The sequence below is a fragment of the Oryctolagus cuniculus genome, chromosome 7 (genome assembly GCF_051225735.1).
Source record: "Oryctolagus cuniculus isolate XC-2025 breed Fujian yellow rabbit chromosome 7, ASM5122573v1, whole genome shotgun sequence".
Lineage (NCBI taxonomy): Eukaryota > Metazoa > Chordata > Mammalia > Lagomorpha > Leporidae > Oryctolagus > Oryctolagus cuniculus.
This window is the reverse complement of record NC_142873.1, coordinates 59,691,520-59,711,253: the sequence shown is the minus strand read 5'-3', so window position 1 is coordinate 59,711,253 and position 19,734 is coordinate 59,691,520. Positions and strand designations below refer to the sequence as shown.

The 19,734-nt window shown below is 36.9% G+C and overlaps 1 protein-coding gene across 15 annotated transcripts in view; it reads left to right on the top strand.

Moving 5' to 3' along the window:
• Positions 1 to 19,734, top strand: part of CEPT1 (choline/ethanolamine phosphotransferase 1) — a 39,483-nt gene that overhangs the window by 15,010 nt on the left and 4,739 nt on the right. For 3 of the 15 annotated variants that reach the window (XM_002715782.6, XM_051856171.3, XM_089300162.1), the window contains exons 4-5: positions 768 to 909; positions 15,733 to 15,817. In XM_002715782.6, the coding sequence (XP_002715828.1) occupies positions 768 to 909; positions 15,733 to 15,817 (227 nt within the window). Of the gene's footprint in view, positions 1 to 767; positions 910 to 7,757; positions 7,843 to 13,975; positions 14,243 to 15,027; positions 15,070 to 15,732; positions 15,818 to 15,884; positions 18,328 to 19,734 lie in introns of those variants that run through there. The other 12 variants (XM_008264699.5, XM_070077884.2, XM_089300163.1 and 9 more) reach the window with 8 other exon arrangements.

The following is a 19,734-nucleotide window of genomic DNA, read 5'->3' as shown; positions in this document are numbered from 1 at the left end:
CAGTCAGAGTCTCCCAAGTAGGTGACAGGAACTCCATCTCTTGAGCCATCACAGCTCCTCCCATGGGGGCCTGAATTAGCAGGAAAGTAGAGTCGGGGGCCGCAACCAGGTATGAAACTCACTCAATCAGGCACTCTGATGTGGGATACAGACGTCTTATCTGCTAGGCCACATGCCTGCCCCTGTCTTCTAACTTTTTAATTTTTTATTAAATTTTTTGGGAAGCAGGAAGACAGAGAGAGAGCTCTCAATCTCTAGTGTACTCTCCAAGTGCCTGCAGTGGCTGGGGTTAGGCCAGAGCTGGGAACTTAAACCAGGTCTCCCATGTAGGTGTCAGGAACCCAACTACTTGAGTTATCACCACTGCCTCCCAGGGTCCACATTAGCAGGAAACTGGAACCAGAAGCCAGGGCCAATAATCAAACTCAGGCACTTCAATGTGGCACATAAATGTCTTAACAGGTATCTTAATTGCTAACCACTGATTCCTGCCTTGTAACTTTTTAGTGCTCCTCAGTGCCACTGTCACTAGGTTAGGAGAATAAAAAATGCTAGTGCTTTCAAGAACTTCGGCTTCACTAAGTGGTTAGTGAAGAGATTGAAATTATGGAATAAAAGATAATGTAAAAGATTATATCCTGGTTTCCTTTTACCATGAGAGTAGATTGTACTTTCACAGCACATATTTTTGCCTTACTGTAAGTCATTTGGAACTCAATGTTTGCTATTCATGTTGTTCAGTCTTCATTATTATCTTTCCTCTGCAGTTTTTGTGGTTCTTGGAACGTGTATTGCAGTACAACTGGGGACAAACCCTGATTGGATGTTCTTCTGCTGTTTTGCTGGGACATTCATGTTCTATTGTGCACACTGGCAAACATACGTTTCTGGAACACTGAGATTTGGAATGTAAGTAATGCTTAATGGTGATTTTTATTTTAAATATGGAGAATGTTTATAGATAAGAATTGATTATATCACTATATTAGTTTAATAAATAGAAGTTTAAAAACTTTATCATTACAGCTAGTCCCTAATAAGCTCTATTATGTCCCTCTATCACATCTTTTAAAATTAAATAGAAATACCAAAACCTCCCAACCAAGATTTGTAAAGCAATAGGAAAAACAGGACCTCCCCCCACAACACACACACACACACTCACATAGATTTACCTTCCATATACACTTATGGGTTTCCTCTACTGTTTCTTTTCTGTTACTTATTTTTACTGTTATTTTTAACTTCATGTTTATTTTGACATATAAAAATGCATTTTTCAGGAAAGGTAAGATAGTTTCTAAGAGGAAAAGTAATTCTAGTCTCTAAATATCATTGTTTTGTTTATGAATCTATAAAAATCTGAGCTCTTAATAATTCAGTTCACATAAATACACCTTGTAGATTATTAGTGCCAAAAGAATGCCTGAGTATTTAAAAAAATAAAACAGAGACTTCTTTCAAACTTCAAAATGAATAGTTTCTACCTGGCAAGCAGTACTTTTCCATAAATATTAATGAATAAACCAGTCTTGGAACATGGATGAGACATTCACTAACTAGTGTTTAAGTAAGTATCACAAATCCTATTTATACTGCTTACATTCTTCATTTTGTCATGGCATAGAATTCAAAGAAAAAGCTGTATACTTAATGAAATAAAAATAAAAGTCTCTGAGGCCAGTGCCATGGCTCAATAGGCTAATCCTCCACCTTGCGGTGCTGGCACACCGGGTTCTAGTCCCGGTCGGGGCACTGGATTCTTTCCCGGTTGCCCCTCTTCTAGGCTAGCTCTCTGCTGTGTCCCGGGAGTGCAGTGGAGGATGGCCCAAGTGCTTGGGCCCTGCACCCCATGGGAGACCAGGAGAAGCACCTGGCTCCTGCCTTCAATCAGTGCGGTGCGCCGGCCGCAGCACACCAGCCGCGGTGGCCATTGGAGGGTGAACCAACGGCAAAGGAAGACCTTTCTCTCTGTCTCTCTCACTGTCCACTCTGCCTGTCAAAAATAAATAAATAAATAAATAAATAAATAAATAAATAAATAAAAGTCTCTGATGGTAAATGATAGGAGAACATCTTAACTTTTTAAAATAAATCATTAAAGTTTTTTTTTTTCCATTTTAAATACCTGGTGAACTTAGTTTTCTAGGTATTGGAAAAGTCAGAATACATATAAATACAGCTGTTCATTACAAGTTCAGTTTAAATGACTAAATCTATTTAAAGTAGAATTTAAGATGGCCTTATGGCAACAACCGCATAATTACTAGTACTTTGAATGTAAACTATTAGAGGCAAGTCTCAGAATAATTTCAAAGTAAAGGAGATTTTAGAGTATATTTAAGATTCATCTGAAGATGACATCCTTATTAGAAATAGCGGAAGACATAGTGTCCATGTGAAAACCATCTCCCTGTGCATTCATTAACAGTTGATACAATGATCATTGCTCAGAAAATGTTGAAGAGTTCTGATACAATAATTGAAAATGTGTACAGCTGTTTTTTTCCCTCAGTGTTGTTGTCATAGTTTCTATTTTAATATTCATAGTCTTTCTGTGCAATTAGGTAAAATCACAAAATGTAATAGGCTTCTAAGATAACTTGTTTTGCACTAATTTGGTTTTAATATTTAGTGATATCACTATTTCCAAAAATGTCACAATTTGTTATATCTGGAATTCATGTCATTTAAATTTCATTGGTTATGATCTCTCAGGAAACCTTCAAACCCTTACTTTGAAAGCTTACTTACCAACCAATCCTAATGTATTCTGTTTCCCTTTCAAGTAGTACAACAGCAGCCATATGGTATAGGCAGTGAAGGAAGGAGACAGAGTGAACCAGGGAAGTAGCAGGAGAGTTGTAAACAGTGTTTTTAGGTGTGATTTGATATCACAGTTTTCTATCTTCTAGTCTTAGAATTTCCCTCGTAGTATTTCCTTGTAATAAGGTATGGATTTGGAGAATTGCAAGCAGGTCTGTATGGTTGGATCATAAGAAGCCTGTATAAGGCTGGGGAAAGTCGATAAAATCAGGGTCCTTCCATGTTCTGCCAGGAAATGTGGGCTTTTTCCCTGAATCCATAGGGAGCTTTGTAGGACCCAAAGCAGGGAGAGGACAAAAGTGCCACTTACAGAGATCAGTTTGTCATTGTAGCAGAGGATAGGCAAAAATTATAGGACATAGTCTGTTGATGAGGGAATGAATGAGCAGGCAGAGACTAGAATGACTTCCAATTCCTCCTTCTCGTGGTTGTGTGGAAGGTAGAAAAAGGCACTACAGGAACAGGACCCTGTTTAAAAGGAGAGTTCTACCTGGAAAAATGTAAATGAGAGATTTTAGATATCCAAGTAGAATGTGGTTAGCACAAAACTTAAAGAGCAAGCCTAGAAAGAAGCCCATGAAAATTACTGAACAGCAAGAGTCAGAGGAAGCATTCTGAATGGAAAAGCCAGAAAAGGGATGAATTCTCTGCCAAGACTCAAAATGAGGACAGGAAAGTGTACATTGAATTTGGCAAGATGAACCATCTCTAGTAGTTTTGTGTAATGGTGGGATGGAAGCCACTTTGAAAGGAGTGAGATTTGAATAGAATAAATAAGTAGACTACTACTCAACACACATTACACAAGTTACTTATAAAAATGAGTGGCTGTGGTGGGAAGGAAAGAGGCATTGGCTAGAGGGGAGAGAGTGGACTCAAAGGAAAGATTTTGTATTTTTAATGAGAAAATTACAAGTATATGGAAGAAATCCACTAAAGTGAAGAAAGGAAGTGTGGGGGTGATTTATAGAGTAAAACCAAAGGAATTCTAATACAAAGAGGGACTAGATAGGAGGAAGTTCTGTCTCTGGGACTGAAGTGCTTCCTTCTAAAACTGCTTTAAAATCTAGAAATATTGAAGCCAGTCTGAATTTAACATCAAAATATAAATAGTTAGTTTAATAAGGGATCTTTTGTTTTGTTTTGTTTTTGACAGGTAGAGTTAGACAAAGAGAGACAGAGAGAAAGGTCTTCCCTCCATTGGTTCACTCCCCAGATGGCCGCCTTGGCTGGCGCTGTGCCGATCTGAAGCCAGGAGCCAGGTGCTTCTCCTGGTCTCCCATGCAGGTGCAGGGGCCCAAGCACCTGGGCTATTCTCCACTGCCCTCCCAGACCACAGCAGATAGCTGGACTGGAAGAGGGGCAGCTGGGACTAGAACCCGGCACCCATATGGGATGCCGGCGCCGCAGGTGGAGGATTAGCCAAGTGAGCCATGGCGCCGACCCCAAGGGATTGGTTTTGATTTGAGAAATTGTATTCAGCTTTCAAAAATCCTACATTTATATTAAAGCAACACTGAATTATTTTCTAAATTGAAAGCAGGCAGCAGGGGTTGGCATTGTGGTGTAGCAGGTTAAGCCACTATCTGCAATGCCAGCATCTCACATGAGCAAGTGCTTCAAGTCCAGGTTGCTCCACTTTGGATCGAGCTCCCTGCTAGGACCTGGAAAAGCAGTAGAAGATGGCCCAAGAATTTGGGTCTCCACACCCAACCAAGAGACCCAGAAAAAGCTCCTGGCTCCTGACTTCAGCCTGGCCCAGCCCTGGCTGATGCTGCCATTTGGGGAGTGAACCAGCAGATGGAAGAGCTCTCTGTCTCTCCCTCTCTGACTTTCCAATAAATAAAACAAACCTTAAAAAAAAAAAAAAAAAAAAGGCAAGCAACAGCATTCATAGAAATATACTGTGAGTTCTTTTACATTTAAGGAGAAATTTTTCGGGGCCGGCGCTGTGGCACAGCGGTTCATGCCCTGGCATGAAGTGCCAGCATCCCATGTGGTCGCTATTTTGAGTCCTGGCTGCTCCTGTTCCTATCCAGCTCTCTGCTATGGCCTGGGATAGCACTAGAAGATGGCCCAAGTCCTTGGGCCCCTGCACCCGCATGGGAGACCCAGGGGAGGCTCCTGGCTCCTGGCTTTGGATTGGCGCAGCTCCGGCCATTGCAGCCAATTGGGGAGTGAACCAGCGGATGGAAGACCTCTCTCCCTCTCCCTCACCCTCTCCCTCTCCTCTCCCCCCACCCCTCCCTCTCCCTCTCCTTCTCCTTCTTCTTCCCTCCCTCCCTCTCTCTCTCTGTCTCTCTCCCTCTCCCTCTCCTCCCCCCCTCCTTCTTCTCCTTCCCTGCCTCTCTCTCTCTGTTTCTCTCCCTCTCCCTCCTCCTCCCCCTCCCCCCTCCCTCCACTGCCTCCACCTCCACCTCTGCCTCCGCCTCTGCCTCTTCTCTCTCTGTATAACTCTGACTTTCAAATAAATAAAAACAAATCTTTAGAAAAAGAGATATTTTTCAAAATACCAATGCAGTGATGGTATATAGACATCCCTAAAGAAGTCTTATTATCATTTTTACATTTCATATTTTTCAAGAGCATATATAATAAATAGAAAATGAATTAAATATTAAAGTAAATCTTGTATGTGTGTAGGAGGAACTCAAAATTTTATTTTGCTTTTTAAGAAAAGAACAAAGTCAACTCTCAAACGTAGCTTGATTATAGCTAAAAGCTGCCTTGCACATTGTTAGTACCTTTGTTCAATATCTAGGTAGAACCCTTTCCATGCCTTGCCCCTCCACTAAGCGAGTAGAGATCTGACAGATGAGTACTGTTCACTGGGACCCTTCTGGCCCAGCTCAGCCCTAAGCATGTTCACCAGCCCGAATATAAAAGTTTACGGGGAAAATGGAGTTAGAGAACTTCAAGTAAGGATTGGTTGGTACAAGATAGGTATTCAGAGTTGAAGCTCATTAGTAAAAATTTATAAAAATGTTCCTTAAAATGTATGGATTATACTAAGCCCTCTCTTAAGGCCTAACCCTCTGTGTCTAGATATCTTTTAATATATATATGGAATGATTTTTATAAAATAAGTGCTGAGAAATAAGACCTTAAACTCTATGTAACTTGTATGTATAGAATCATTTTTATAAATTAGATGCTTAGAAACCCTAAAAAATCTTTAATAAAATTTGATTTAAGCAAAGAGTGAGTTTTAAAAACTCTTCTTACTGTAAAGACAGAACTCTTATTTAAATTATCGTTTCAGCAAAAAAAATACTTTTAACATCTTTTCTAAAGAATAAAAGAAATTGACCTCAGGTCAGTGTATCTTGGCTGAAATGTTACTACCAACAGTTAGCTACAAATTACCTTGTTTGTGAATCAGCTTGGGCAAGGATCAAAACTTTCAGGGCCTTTATTACCTCATTTATAAAAATAAGAATTTTGGATTAGATTATCTCTGTTCTATTTGTGAATTCTATGGGTCTATTAATTTTATAGATACTGTTTCTGGTGTGCTTATCATTATAAGCAGAGTATTGATCTTCATTTGTACTACGTTTTTCGATTCATGCTCTAAAGCCTCATATTTACATTGCTAAAAACTCTGCCACCAGATATTTATTTCTATAAAAGTAAATTAACTTACCATTTTTCTTTTCTATAGTTAAAAAAATTAATGCACTTTGTATTCCACTGATAGTCTGTCAATTCCAGCTCATCTTCTTATCTTAAGTAGTTTCAAAAGAGTAATTAATTTAAAGACTTCCTAGTAATGAAAAATGTTTATTAATGTGTAATTCACTTTGTGTGGATTAAGAATTTGGAAATTGGAATCTGCGTATCTTTAAATGTTTAGGGTTTAACACATGAGTTATCAAATACTAGAGATTTTCTTTTTAGCTTTTAGTTTCTAGTTTTCCCATGCGTTTTATTTTCTCAGCAGTGATTTATTTAGTTGGATGCCAGCTCTTTCCATTTAATTTTATCAGTTGTTGTAGATTATTCCCTAAAACAGCCATTTGTGTTAACCTAGATTGTAATTTGGGCTCTCAGATTATCAGGTAAAACTGTAGACATAGTCTCATTAGCATTCCTCAATTCTTAATTTTGATTGGTGTAGTTTTCATGTGAAGCCTATTTACTGCTGCTCTTTTTCTATTAACCATCAGTGTTCCAAAACTTCTTTAATGATTGACCAAATGTTTTACTTATTTTTACAACTAATAAACTTAATTCAGTGTAGTAGAGAATTGCAATGCTGGTTTCAAAGAAGAGAAAGAGGAAGAAGGAAAAGATGCTGGACTGGGTACTATCAGGAAATAGGATAAGAAGATGGCCAATTTGATTTGTGTCCTTACTATATGCAAAGAGAAGTCACTCTTGATTATATTATTCCCCAGTTACCCTCTCCACATGTGTGTGCTGAGTGTTTGAGAGAGCAGAGGTAGGAGTGTGATGAGGTTTGGAGCAGTGAGGGAGTATGATAGTATGAGATGTTTTTCAAATTGTACGTTGGAGTTTCTGGGAAGGATTCCTCTGTCTGCAGGGAAGGCTAGATACGTTCTGATACTTAGAGGACCTGCATCTTAGCCAGCGTGATTATTTGGCAAGTCATATTCACCACTCCTAGGTAATTGAGAATTGGCACTGTATTTTTAGCACTAGTGTTTCTAGCTGCCTATTACAAGCCACTGTTTTAGTGTGTTACTGTTCTACTTTTTTAAACTTATATTTTAATTTACATTTGAATTATTTGTATATGCATAGGGACAGTACAGTACTGTGTAAATTGTATCATTGAATGTAGGTTCTTTATAAGGAGAAAGGAGAATGTTATCTTTTAAATCTGTTCTTGCTGCTTGTTTTAGGAGGGCTCTTTAGCAAAAGTTCTGAGTAAAGTTATATTGAAATGTTTGTTTCCTTATGCATAGATTCGATGTTACAGAGTCCCAGATCATAATTGTAGTATTCCAGCTTCTCACAGGAACCCTGGGGCCTTGGTTCTGGAACTTCACGGTAACTGCCAGAGTACTCATGCTGTCTGATGAACAATGGCGTGAACTCAATAAAGACAGCACCTTTGTCATGCACAGAATAATTAAAATATGAAAACTCAAAAATCCTTCTTATGGTATTTCACAGACAAGTTATTAGGAAAAAAATAATTTTAATATACAATAGGGCAATAAAAATCCACCCTATTAAACAATTTTTAAAGTAATATTCTTGTAATTTAATACTAGAGCCGATTTTCTTTTCCTTATATCCATTATATCTAATATTTTTGCTCCATTTTTTAAAAAATACCTTTCCACCATTAAACAGGATTTTTTTCTATTTCTATTTCAAAAATGATAAAGCAAGCAGAGTTTTTCTTAGATAAGTTGAAAGAACCCTTTATAAATAAAAAGAAAAATTCTGCTTATTCTCTTAACTTCTCTAGCATGCTCTGAGCATTCTGATACTGATTCTTCTGCTTAAATTAACAATGATCTTAATTCAAAAATGTATACTAGAAGCTATTGTCATTTCTATACGTTTGGATAATGTTTTCCCCTCTTAGTTTGCTTTCAAGGTTAGATAGCCTTAGCTTTTTGTGTCACCATAGTCATACTTTGAATACCTTCCTCTTTCAGTTTTCGTTTTGTTTAATAATACATATTTCCCTAATGGTAGTACGAAGTATGATATATCTTTTTCCTCTCAGAGTTATTATTTTTCTCTTACTGCTTTTAAATTCAAAAACATTTATTAGGAAATGTTTTTCCAATGAGATATCCCAGAATCCTTTATACTTCACTATGAAAAGTTTATTTACAAGAAAAAATAGAGCTTAGATTTAATTTACTTTATAGTTCAGAGGGAATGGTGGGGAACCGTTCATATGAAAACTTGATAGATCATTCTAAGCAATACAAAGCTGTATTAGGTTTTCAACATTAAGTCCTCTCACTCCCCCACACAAAAAATTAATATTACTTCAAAATATAATAGAAACAATGAATGCCTTGGCTGGCACCGTGGCTCACTAGGCTAATCCTCCGCCTTGCGGCGCCGGCACACTGGGTTCTAGTCCCGGTCGGGGCGCCGGATTCTGTCCCGGTTGCCCCTCTTCTCCCTCTTCTGCTGTGGCCAGGGAGTGCAGTGGAGGATGGCCCAAGTGCTTGGGCCCTGCACCCCATGGGAGACCAGGATAAGTACCTGGCTCCTGCCATCGGATCAGCGCGGTGCGCCGGCCGCAGCGCGCCGGCCGCGGCAGCCATTGGAGGGTGAACCAGCGGCCAAGGAAGACCTTTCTCTCTGTCTCTCTCACTGTCCACTCTGCCTGTCAACAACAACAACAACAAAAAATGAATGCCTTGTTAGCAGAGTTCTTTCTGAAGGAATATTGCAACATTGTAAATTCAGTTATTCAATGGCAAAAATGATGGTTTGGGTGACAAATTAATAGGGATATTCAATGCATAGTCCAAAGAATAGCTTTGGAATCTGGACAGTACTGAGAAGTACTATAGACATGTCTAGGAACAAAGCTAATGCCATTGTCAATTGAATTTACAATGTATTTGCATAATTATTTGTGAGCGTTACTCCTACAGTGTGCATAGTTCAGTATGTATCTTTAGCTTCCTTTATTACCCTTACACCATTTTCTGATGCTTTTCTCTAAAAACTTGTAATTTTATGCTCATCGCACTGTCTAGATTTATAATTTTTGCTTTTTTGTTATTAATGATACTCACCAATGGTCTCCACCAATGTTCTTAATGAAATTGATGGTCAGAATATTGACTGTGTTGTTTACTTTCATCTTGTTTATCTATATTAAAGTACCCTACATTTATATTAAAGTAAATTCTATTAAAATGTTTCTGGAAACGAGTGAACTTTAACATCAGAAAAAATGCTTTCACAATATTTTCTGTCTTCTCCAGATACATTGTCTTCACTTTTACCAGTTACTAATTTGAACAGTTTTTTTTCTTCTTTAACTCTGTTGCCTTAACTGATTTGATCTTTAGAATGAAATTTTCTGATGTACTTTTTTTATTTAAACAAAGTTTGGAGGGAAAATTTTAGAAAAAGTGATTCTTACTAATTTGTTTCTAAATTAATTTATTAGCATCTAAATTTTGTCAGCATTTGCCTGTTGTATTCTAGCATTATTGATGAAATTATGTTCAAGTGCAGGGGCATCATACTGAAATTCACAAACATCTTAGTAATTGCTAATTAAAAGCTTAGAACAGGGGCCGGCGCCATGGCTCACTTGGCTAATCCTCTGTGTGCAGCGCCAGCATCCCATATGGGTGCCAGGTTCTAGTTCCGGTTGCTCCTCTTCCAGTCCAGCTCTCTGCTGTGGCCAGGGAGTGCAGTGGAGGATGGCCCAGGTCCTTGGGCCCTGCACCCCATGGGAGACCAGGAAGAAGCACCTGGCTCCTGGCTTCGGATTGGCGTAGATCCGGCCGTAGCGGCCATTTGGGGTGTGAACCAGTGGAAGAAAACCTTCTCTCTCTGTCTCTCTCTCTCTCTCACTGTCTATCTGTCAAAAAGAAAAAAAAAAAATAGAACAAATGTTTGCCCCAATTGATTGGTAGAGTAAAAATTAAAGGAGTTTAAGCACATCATATGAACACTCCATTTGTTTCAAGATTCTTTCTGTTATTTTCTCTAACATTGTAAAAGTCACTTAACCTTTCTGATTAAAATTTATCATCTATAAAATGGTGATTTTTTTTCCTACCTCCTAGAGTAGTTAGAAAAATTAGAAGGGTTAAAAATGTAATATGTTTCCCACAGTGCTTGCTTGGCATAGAAGTTTCATTGGCATAAGTTGGCATAAGTTTTCATTATCATTTATTATACTAAGACCTGTGTTTTTAACTCCCAGTAGGTTACAAATTTCTTCCGAATTTGGTTGTGCTAGAGAGGAAGATAAGTCCATGATCCCTAACTCTAGGTTCAACACTAAGTGAGGTGAGAGAACTCTCCATTTAGTTCTTCAGTTTCCAAAGGTGGTAGGCTACCCCTTTAATGTGAGGCCTCTACTCTGTTTTTTCTATATCAGAGCACTTGTTCTGATCTAGCCTTTGGATGTATTTTTTTTCCAATAACTCAGTTACTCAGTGGACTTTTCCTTTTTAGTTGTCTCAGTAAATCTGAGGATCTATATAGTCATTCATTGATAATACAGCTTATTTCAGAAATAAACACTCAACTTTGTATTCCCTGTATATAATACTTGAATTTAAAATGCACATAATTGAGGCTATCGTTGTAGCATAGCAGGTTAAGCCACCTGCAACGCCAGCATCCCCTATAGGCACCAGTTCGTATCCCAGCTGCTCCACGTCCAATCCAGCTCCCTGCTAATGGCCTGTGGAAATCAGTGAAAGGTGGCCTAAGTACTTGTGTTCCTGCCACCCACATGGGAGACCTGGAAGAGCTCTTGACTGCTGGCTTCAGCCTGGCCCAGCTCTGGCCTTTGCAGCTAGGGAGTGAGCCTTCAGATGGAAGATTCTCTCTCTCTCCCTTACTATCTGTAACTCTGACTTTCAAATAAATAAATAAACCTTTCTTAAAAATACACATTCAGCTTTATGGTTAATGTTACTTAATTATTAAATTCAAATTGCTGTACCCAATTTGCCTCTTATCAAGGGTATAAAGTAAAAATATTATATATTGGTTTTTTGTTACTACAACTAAATACCCAAGACAAGTTACTTATGAAGGAAGGAGATTTTATTTTGGCTCAGTCTTTTGGAGGCCCTGTTGGTTCAGTCGTGTGGTGAGACAGTGGCATTGTGTGTGAAGAAAGGATCACATGGTAGCCAGGAAACAGGTGAGAACTACCTACATCTACACCCTCAGTGACCTAAGTCTCTCTCAATAAGCCTACCTTTCTAAACACTGTAAATGATAAGGCCTCCACCCTTAATCCATTAACCAGTAACAAGACTTTAGGGACCTGGCCTTTAACACATGAGCCAAACTAATATGCAAACCAAGGCATACTGGTAAGCAATATTTTGAATTTCTAGGCTGATCTTTATTTCACTTCACCAACATGTCTCCCACCCCCTGGGATTCCCCATAAAGTGTACTGATCTGGTTATGTATAAGTTCCTTAGAACTTGAACTACATTTACAAATAATTACAGATCTGTAGTAATAGTAATCCTTATGTACAATTCTAGACAGCTATCTTCAAATGAATGACTTTCAACAAATGTTTCTTATTAACAGTAGCTCAGTGGTCAAATTGTACAGATGGAGGTTTCTTTGACATTGTATATTTATGCTTAGTGAATATTCTTTGTTAATCAAACTAATAGCCAACCCAAATTGCAGCACATTTATGTTTTATACTTTAGCAAAACTGTGTTTACAAGTTAAATACAAGGGTATCTTAAATATAGTGTTACTCATAGAAAAGTATATTAGATTGTCTTTTTATTTTAGTAGGAAAAGACAATGAAAATTCTGGAAAAAAAGATGATTAACATGTTTATTAATTCACATAGGATGTCATTTAAATCTTTTTATATTCCCCAGTTAATACAGAGTCTTGGAATTCAAACCAAGTACATTTATTAGGTTTATCTCCGAACACTGAAAATAAAAATGAAACTTTGAAAACAGAACTTTTACATAGTCAGCAAACTTATAGAGTTTGGATTTAACACCCTGTTTACCACCTTTAAAAGACATTTTCTGTTTCCAGAGTAGTAACTGCCTTTGTATGGTAATGAAGGCTCCTGACATCCTCCCTCCAACCAGAGATTCTCTGTTCCCTTGTTTAGAAGTTAAAATTCATCATTTGTGGACACTTTGTTCTTTTACCTCTTTCTCAGTCGGGTCACTATAGTGTAGGGAATGGTTGTCCAAGAGGGAGTGTGGGACGGTAATAATGGATATTGTAACTTATTTTTACCTTGGACTACCATGCCTATAGCCTCTCTTCAGAAAAATTGGAGAGCTTAGACTTACAACTGATTTGCTTTTTTCTATTTTTCTTGCATGACAACATCATAACAATGCTTCTTTCTGACATGTAGTAATTCAAGTGTGTTCTTATCAGAGCAAAGTATTCATTATGGAATGAATACTCTGTCAAGATATTCAAGATACCAAATACCAGTCAAGATATTCAAATACCTTCATGTGTACCTTCATGGTTACAGAAAATTAAGTTTAATATCATCTAGTTTTTTTCCCTCTGGAACTATATGCTGTGGAAATCTAATGCTACAGATAAGAGGTTTGTTTTCTCAAATTTTTTTTAATCACTTTGGTGTTTTGGGTACTCTTTCACAAATCCTTTGTGTCTTGAAGGACGCTTTTTGAATTGGGGAGTTATAGTAGTGGTTGTCAGTTTCTTTGGTTTTTTATTTTGGGAATAGTCCCAGCACTTGGGAATATTATCACTCATGATTCTCCATTGTTAAAGTGGTAATAATAAGAAAAAGGAAATCATTGCAGAAATGCAAATTCCTGCCTCTATGTAATAATGTCCCTTCTAAATAACTGTGTCTGTCCTGCATGGCTAGAAAGATTAAAATGAGCCCCTCCTAATATATGTTAAAATAAATAATTAGCCCAGACTGAGAGACTTCCTAGTGGAAAGGTGCAGAGTGGGCTGTCACATAGCTAGCTCTCTTCTAAACAAAGCCATTAACTCATATTGTTAATCACTTTCTGACACCCGTCCCTCTTGCTTGGTTCCTATCCCTGGGAATGGCTTTATGCTGCACCCTTTCTCATTGACAGTCATGATCAGACCTGTATTTTTTCCAGGAGTGTTGGTAGGCAGTTCTCCTGAGTCAGAGTAGAAGGAGTTCAAAAGATTGCTCTAAATCAGATAAACAAGTAGGAGAAAATATCCCTAACTACCAGCTGGTAAGTAAGCATTCCTTGGCTCTTTTAACATGAGGACATTTTTGGCTAAATATAATGACAGGATCTCAATAGTTCAACAATTTATATTTCCCAAAATTTCAAAGAGGCTATGCCATAAAACTTTTCCTTAAGAATTCATATTTCCTGTTCTCTTTTATATTCATCCATAGTACAAAGATTAATTGCATGAGGTTCCCTCCATTTTTATTTTGTAATTCTATACTTCTGGCCCTTCCCCTTCCAAAAGGCTACTTCATATATCCAGCAAAATGTTGTAAGATGTCTGCCCTCCTCCACCCAAGACAGAGTCGATCATCTTCGACACCTCACCTACCTGCTTAGTCTCCTGAGTCTGCTACTGAGTGTAATTCCCCTTATTGGCAACACCACTCACCAGGTTAGCTCTACAGATTCTTTTTAGCCTAATTCAGTCCATATTTTTCCAGTAAGTGTGTATATCAAGATAACTACATCACTGTATGTTTGCAGCTAAATAAACTTCTATTTAAAAACATTTTAGAGCATAAATCAGTCTTTCATTGCAAGAAACTGGTTTCAGCCCAGTTACTTATGGGCATGAGAGCTGGTATGCCTTAGGCTCCATTATAGATTATTTGCTTAAAGTATCAATATTAGAAATGGGGGCTATTTAGGAATTGAACCCCCTTGCTGTTGTTGATACCTGCTTTCCTTTGAATGACTTTCTTAAGGTAGATTTTTCACTCTGTTGAAAAGCAATCATGATCAAGGTATATAGTAACAACACTCTCATTCTTACCTGCCAGCTACCCAGTTCCACCCTGACCTCCCTAATAGACAACTACTTAGTTTACAGTGCACCCTTCCAGAAATTTGTTGTGCAATTATTGACAAAAATAAAATATTATTTTCTTCCTTTTTTACACAAAAGTAGCCTATATACATCCTACAACTTTTATTTCATTTAATATATCCTGAATTTTGTCTGTATCTATATATAGGGAGCTGCCTTGCTCCACTCTTCTTAAAATATGCAAAATATTCCCCTCTCAGGAAGTACATAATTTATATAGCCACACCCTCATTAAGGAATTTTTCTTAATTTGCTGTTATAAATAACTCTGTAGTAAATAACTTTGTATGAACACCATTTTGTGCAAATATATTTGTAGGAGAAATTCTCAAAAGTAAAAAAAGCATTTGGATCCTAAATCAGGGAAAGATGATTTTAAGATTATACAGAGTGTTCATCTACAGAAGGAAGGAAACACCAGTACATGCTTTGCTTCTCAATCTTTCTGCCCATATTCTTTTTTTCAGACGTTCAGGCTTCTAATTTCTACTGCCCTGTTTTGGCACCAGGTTTGTCTCTTCTTAACTGTAAGATCATTTTCAACAACCCCAAAGCTAATTCTTGGCTGTTTCAGTATCTTCTTTCCAGAAATCTTAGAAAGTCAACCCTAGTGAAAAAAAATAATTGGATTGAGAATTGATTTAAATTTTTTCATGGCAGGCATTAAATAAATATATCTAAATGGCAGTACATTTTTCAAGGTATCATTGATTTATGTTATTTTAGTTAAAGCTTATCATTACTTTCATTTGATACTACAAAGCATTATTTCAAAATTTCATGTTACAGAGTAGTGCAGTATAACCCTCTGCTTGATACTCAAAAAAAAAAAAAAAAAAAACACACATCCGTTTTTTTGTTTTTGTTTTTGTTTTTGTTTTTTTGTGGTGGGAAAGGTTAAGCCATAGTTTCAACCCAACTTCAATGAGTCAGAAATTTATTTTGAAAAGGGGGGGTTTTTATTGCTCTGTGAAATTCATCAAATTAAAAGGCTCTGGATTTCATGATTTTGCTCATAACAAATTTTTGACACTTCTTTTTCCCCTTTCCTCAATATTTGAGAGGTTTTTTTCCCTATTGTGCATGATAGAGGAATGCTGCTATGCTTGCAAGTAATTAACTTGAAATTGTTTTGAGTAATTCTGCTTTTTTGGCTTTTTGTACCTAATCAGAATTGATGTGACTGAAGTGCAAATCTTCATAATAATCATGCATTTGCTGGCAGTGATTGGAGGACCACCTTTTTGGCAATCTATGGTAACTTTGTTCGCATTGTGTATCCCATGTAATGCATGTTGTCTTCTGCTTGTGTTTTCTAATATAGGATAATCCAATTAAAAGGTAATGTGTACGACTATTTCATTTTTTGTGAAAATGAAAAGTCACAGCAAACGGTAGGACATAGACTTCTCTTGAAAGCATGGTAAATTTTACTACTGGAAATTATATAGTGCATTAGGTCTCTCCATTCCAGGGCTGTTATTTTTTTAAGACCTTTGAGAATCTGAATTATTTTTGTCAACTCATCATACAGATGAGGAAACAGCAGGTAAAGTAGCAAGATAACCAGCAACAAAGTTAATCTTTTATTCTCTTTGTGAACTACATGAATCTGCTAGCTTTTTTCTCATTTGCTTAAAGCTCAATCATTCTGGCCCTAAAGTGCTTATTGGATGAAATCACTGCTGTGAAATGATTTTAACAAGCCAGGACCTTGATTTTCAACCTGAACTGAAATATGGTCACCTTACAAACACATTCTTTTTCACAGACCTCTGAGAGAGGGAATATAGCATCAGGGCCAAGAGCACAGGTTCTGGAACCAGACTACATTTAATCTAGGTTCCACTGCTAATTGTATGAATCAGTTCTATTATGTAACTCTCTGTAGCCTATTTTCTCTGTAAGATGAAGAGGATAGTAGTATTTATCTCATGAAGTTAGTTTGTGAACTAGTTGAATTTATATATGTGAAGCATTTAGGATAGTGCCTGTTAAATAATGAGCACTTGAAAAAAGCCATTGCTGCTCTTAAGATTTGAATATGTTCTTCCAGATCTGGGTCAAAGTAGTTTGTACTCCTTGGTCATCAGTTAACTGCTGGTTACTACCAGCACCACCCCTTCAGAACACAGTGTTTCTAATTTACTTGATCTGATTTTATCAAAAATATTTACTAAGCCTAAATGAATATAACTCTTAAAAAATCAGAATAATTGGGGCTGGCAAACTGTTAGTCACATATAAAGAAAACACACATACACACATACACAGTCATGTATAAAATACACAGGCACAGGTGCACATACGTGGGATTTTCAAAAAATTAATGGGAAATACATTTTATCTTCTAATTCCATTTTCAATGAACTATTTAAAATACCCTGTATTTGTATGTGTATGCCATAGATTTCATTATAGACATCCTATTGGCTTTGAGACTAATGTGTAGAGATAGGAGTTTTATTATTTTTACTCTTAAGTAGATTAGTTTTTTTGTAATTTCACCTTTTAGGAAAGGAAGAATAGATTTTTTTCTTGAAACCATATTACAAAGCCTAACCCAACCCCCATTTAATTTTTTTACTTCCCTTGTCTATATGGATTATTTTTCATAGGACTTATTGCATACCAAAATTGTCTCCCCAGAATTATTTTTACTGTCTTGAACATACGTATATTGCCTATAAAAGTTCAATATACCATATCCCAAAAACAGGATTTCTGACTAGATCATTTCAAAACAAATCAAATCATCTGGTTTTATATACCTAATTATCCTGGTATATATGGGAATGCATAGAACATTATAAACAAAGTTATCTATACATGTGTTATATACATATCCTAATTTCTTAGGTAGTACCTGGCAGTGAATTGCTTCAGGTATACTTTTTACCTTTTTAAGTAGGATTTGTACTTAAAACCTATACATGGTCATAACAGATGTAGTATTTTTTATTTTAAAAAGATTAAGTATTTAGTCCTATATTTACTTGTAATTAAGATAATATACTCATCTTTTTTATTATATGTTTTTAAAAAGTTGTCTGAGGAACTCAGATTCAGGACTGAAATGGAGTTCCTAAATCCAGCAGTCCAGTTCAAAATAAATTAAGTTGCAGCAGGAAAGCAGATCCCCAGGCACCTGCCCATTTTTAACATCATCGGTCCTGTTGTTAGCATCATTAAACTGGAAGGGAAGGGCCTGTCTTCCCTGGTGATACTTGAAGACTTAGTGAAATATGCGGTGTTTTTGAGCAACTTCTGGCACAGGTTCCCACAGTTGACCTGCAGACCACCATGCAGGTTGAATATCCCTAACCTGAAATACTAAGATGAAAAGTGTTTCAGAGTTCAGATTTTTTTGGATTTGGTAATATTTGCATATACTTTATAGGCTGAGCATCCCTAACCCAAAAATTGCAAATCTGAAATACTCTAAAATTCAAAGCTTAGAACTTGAAAAATCTTGGATTTTTGGAGCACTTTTGGGCTTTTGGATCAGGGATGTGTGTAACAAATATTGCTTTTTTTCTTTTTATTTGGCTTATGGGTTCATTCTGAACATGCTGCTTTGAATTGCATTATGTTCAGGAACAACTATTACATGTATTATTCCCATTTATTTTTGTGCCAAAATGGAGAAAAGATTTACTTAGGGCTCAGCTTTGACATTTTCATCTAAGATTGTGGCCATAAAATAGAAGTTGCTTTCCAAATCTACATTACATTAAATGGCTTTTAATGATATTTAGAAAGCAAATTTATGATTTAAAAAAAAAAAAAAACAGTACAAAAGTCTACATAAGGTTGATTCCAGAAGATCAGCTCTTTTGGAAAGGTAAGTAAGTGATTTACATCTACATACACAAAAGACATTATTTGGGTTATACATTGCAAGCAACAAAAAACACATTTCTTGTATTGATACCCCAAAAGACAATCTCCTTTTGGAATGTCTTAGAACTGTCATCTGTCCTATCACTCTCTTAAATAAAGGGGTGGGGCGGGAGCAGACAGGCCAGTGGGATGCTGTAGTACCTGGGTTCAGTTCCCAGCTCTGGCTCCTGACTCCAGCCTGGCCCTAGTAATTGGGTTCCTGTCACCCATGTGGAAGATTTGTATTGAATTACCAGTTTACTGCCCGGGCCTTGCTGTTGATAGCAGATGGACATGGTGTGTTCCTTTGTTCTCTATCTCTCTTTCTCTCCTCACCTGCTCTTCCCTGTTGCCCTCCCTCCCTCTAATAAATAAAAATTTTAAAGAGAGAGAGAGTGTCCTCTCACTTTGGAAGAGAACTATTAAATGTTACTTTTATTGATAATTGATTCTTTTAAATGTGGTACTTGATTAACTGTATATTAAATCATGAGACATCTTCTGGAATCCAGTTAGGGCAACTGAATGCATGATTTTGCAGGTGATGTTACAGGATTCATTGAATACTTTCTGTGTAAATTATTTGCCTCTCCTTCTGAACTTTAAAAAATCTGAAAATACACTTAAATAACTCAGACATGATAATTTTCCTCCAACACTTGGTGGACACTAAAATAATGTTAACATTTTTCTGTATTTTGGTGGGATTAGCTTATATTAAGATGATTTACAAAGAGACATTCCCAAATTGAAAGAAGCTCAAAATGGTACTTTCGATTTCTGCTGAAGTTTGCTAAGACCATGTTATTATTAGCAAACTAGTATAACAGTTTAATACTGATACTAATCTGCTTTAATCCAAGCTGTTGGACCAAACTTGTCCATTGTAATCTGGTAAAGAATCTGAGAATTTAAGATTTTGTGTCTCTTGATCTTTTTTAAAATTTATTACATTATTTGGATGCATAGCTTCATGAATGAATCCAGAATATTTTCCCCTAATAGGACAGACAAGACCCAAAGGTTTTCTTAATCTTCCCAAGTCCTGGAGGCTATAGAAACTCCAGGCAGCTTGGTATAAAGGTGTTGTCACTGTAGCACACTGGCCATCTTAGATGAGTTTCAAGATGGTGCTAACGGATAAAAAAAAAGACTAAGAAAGACCAAATGTACCCACCCTTTGTGATCTGGGGGAAAACACAGAGTGTGTCCAGCCACCTTTATCTTGAGTGTGGAGTGAAATTGGCTACACTTACACTTTTTGTAAGAGGTTTAGTTGGTGCCAATTTTTA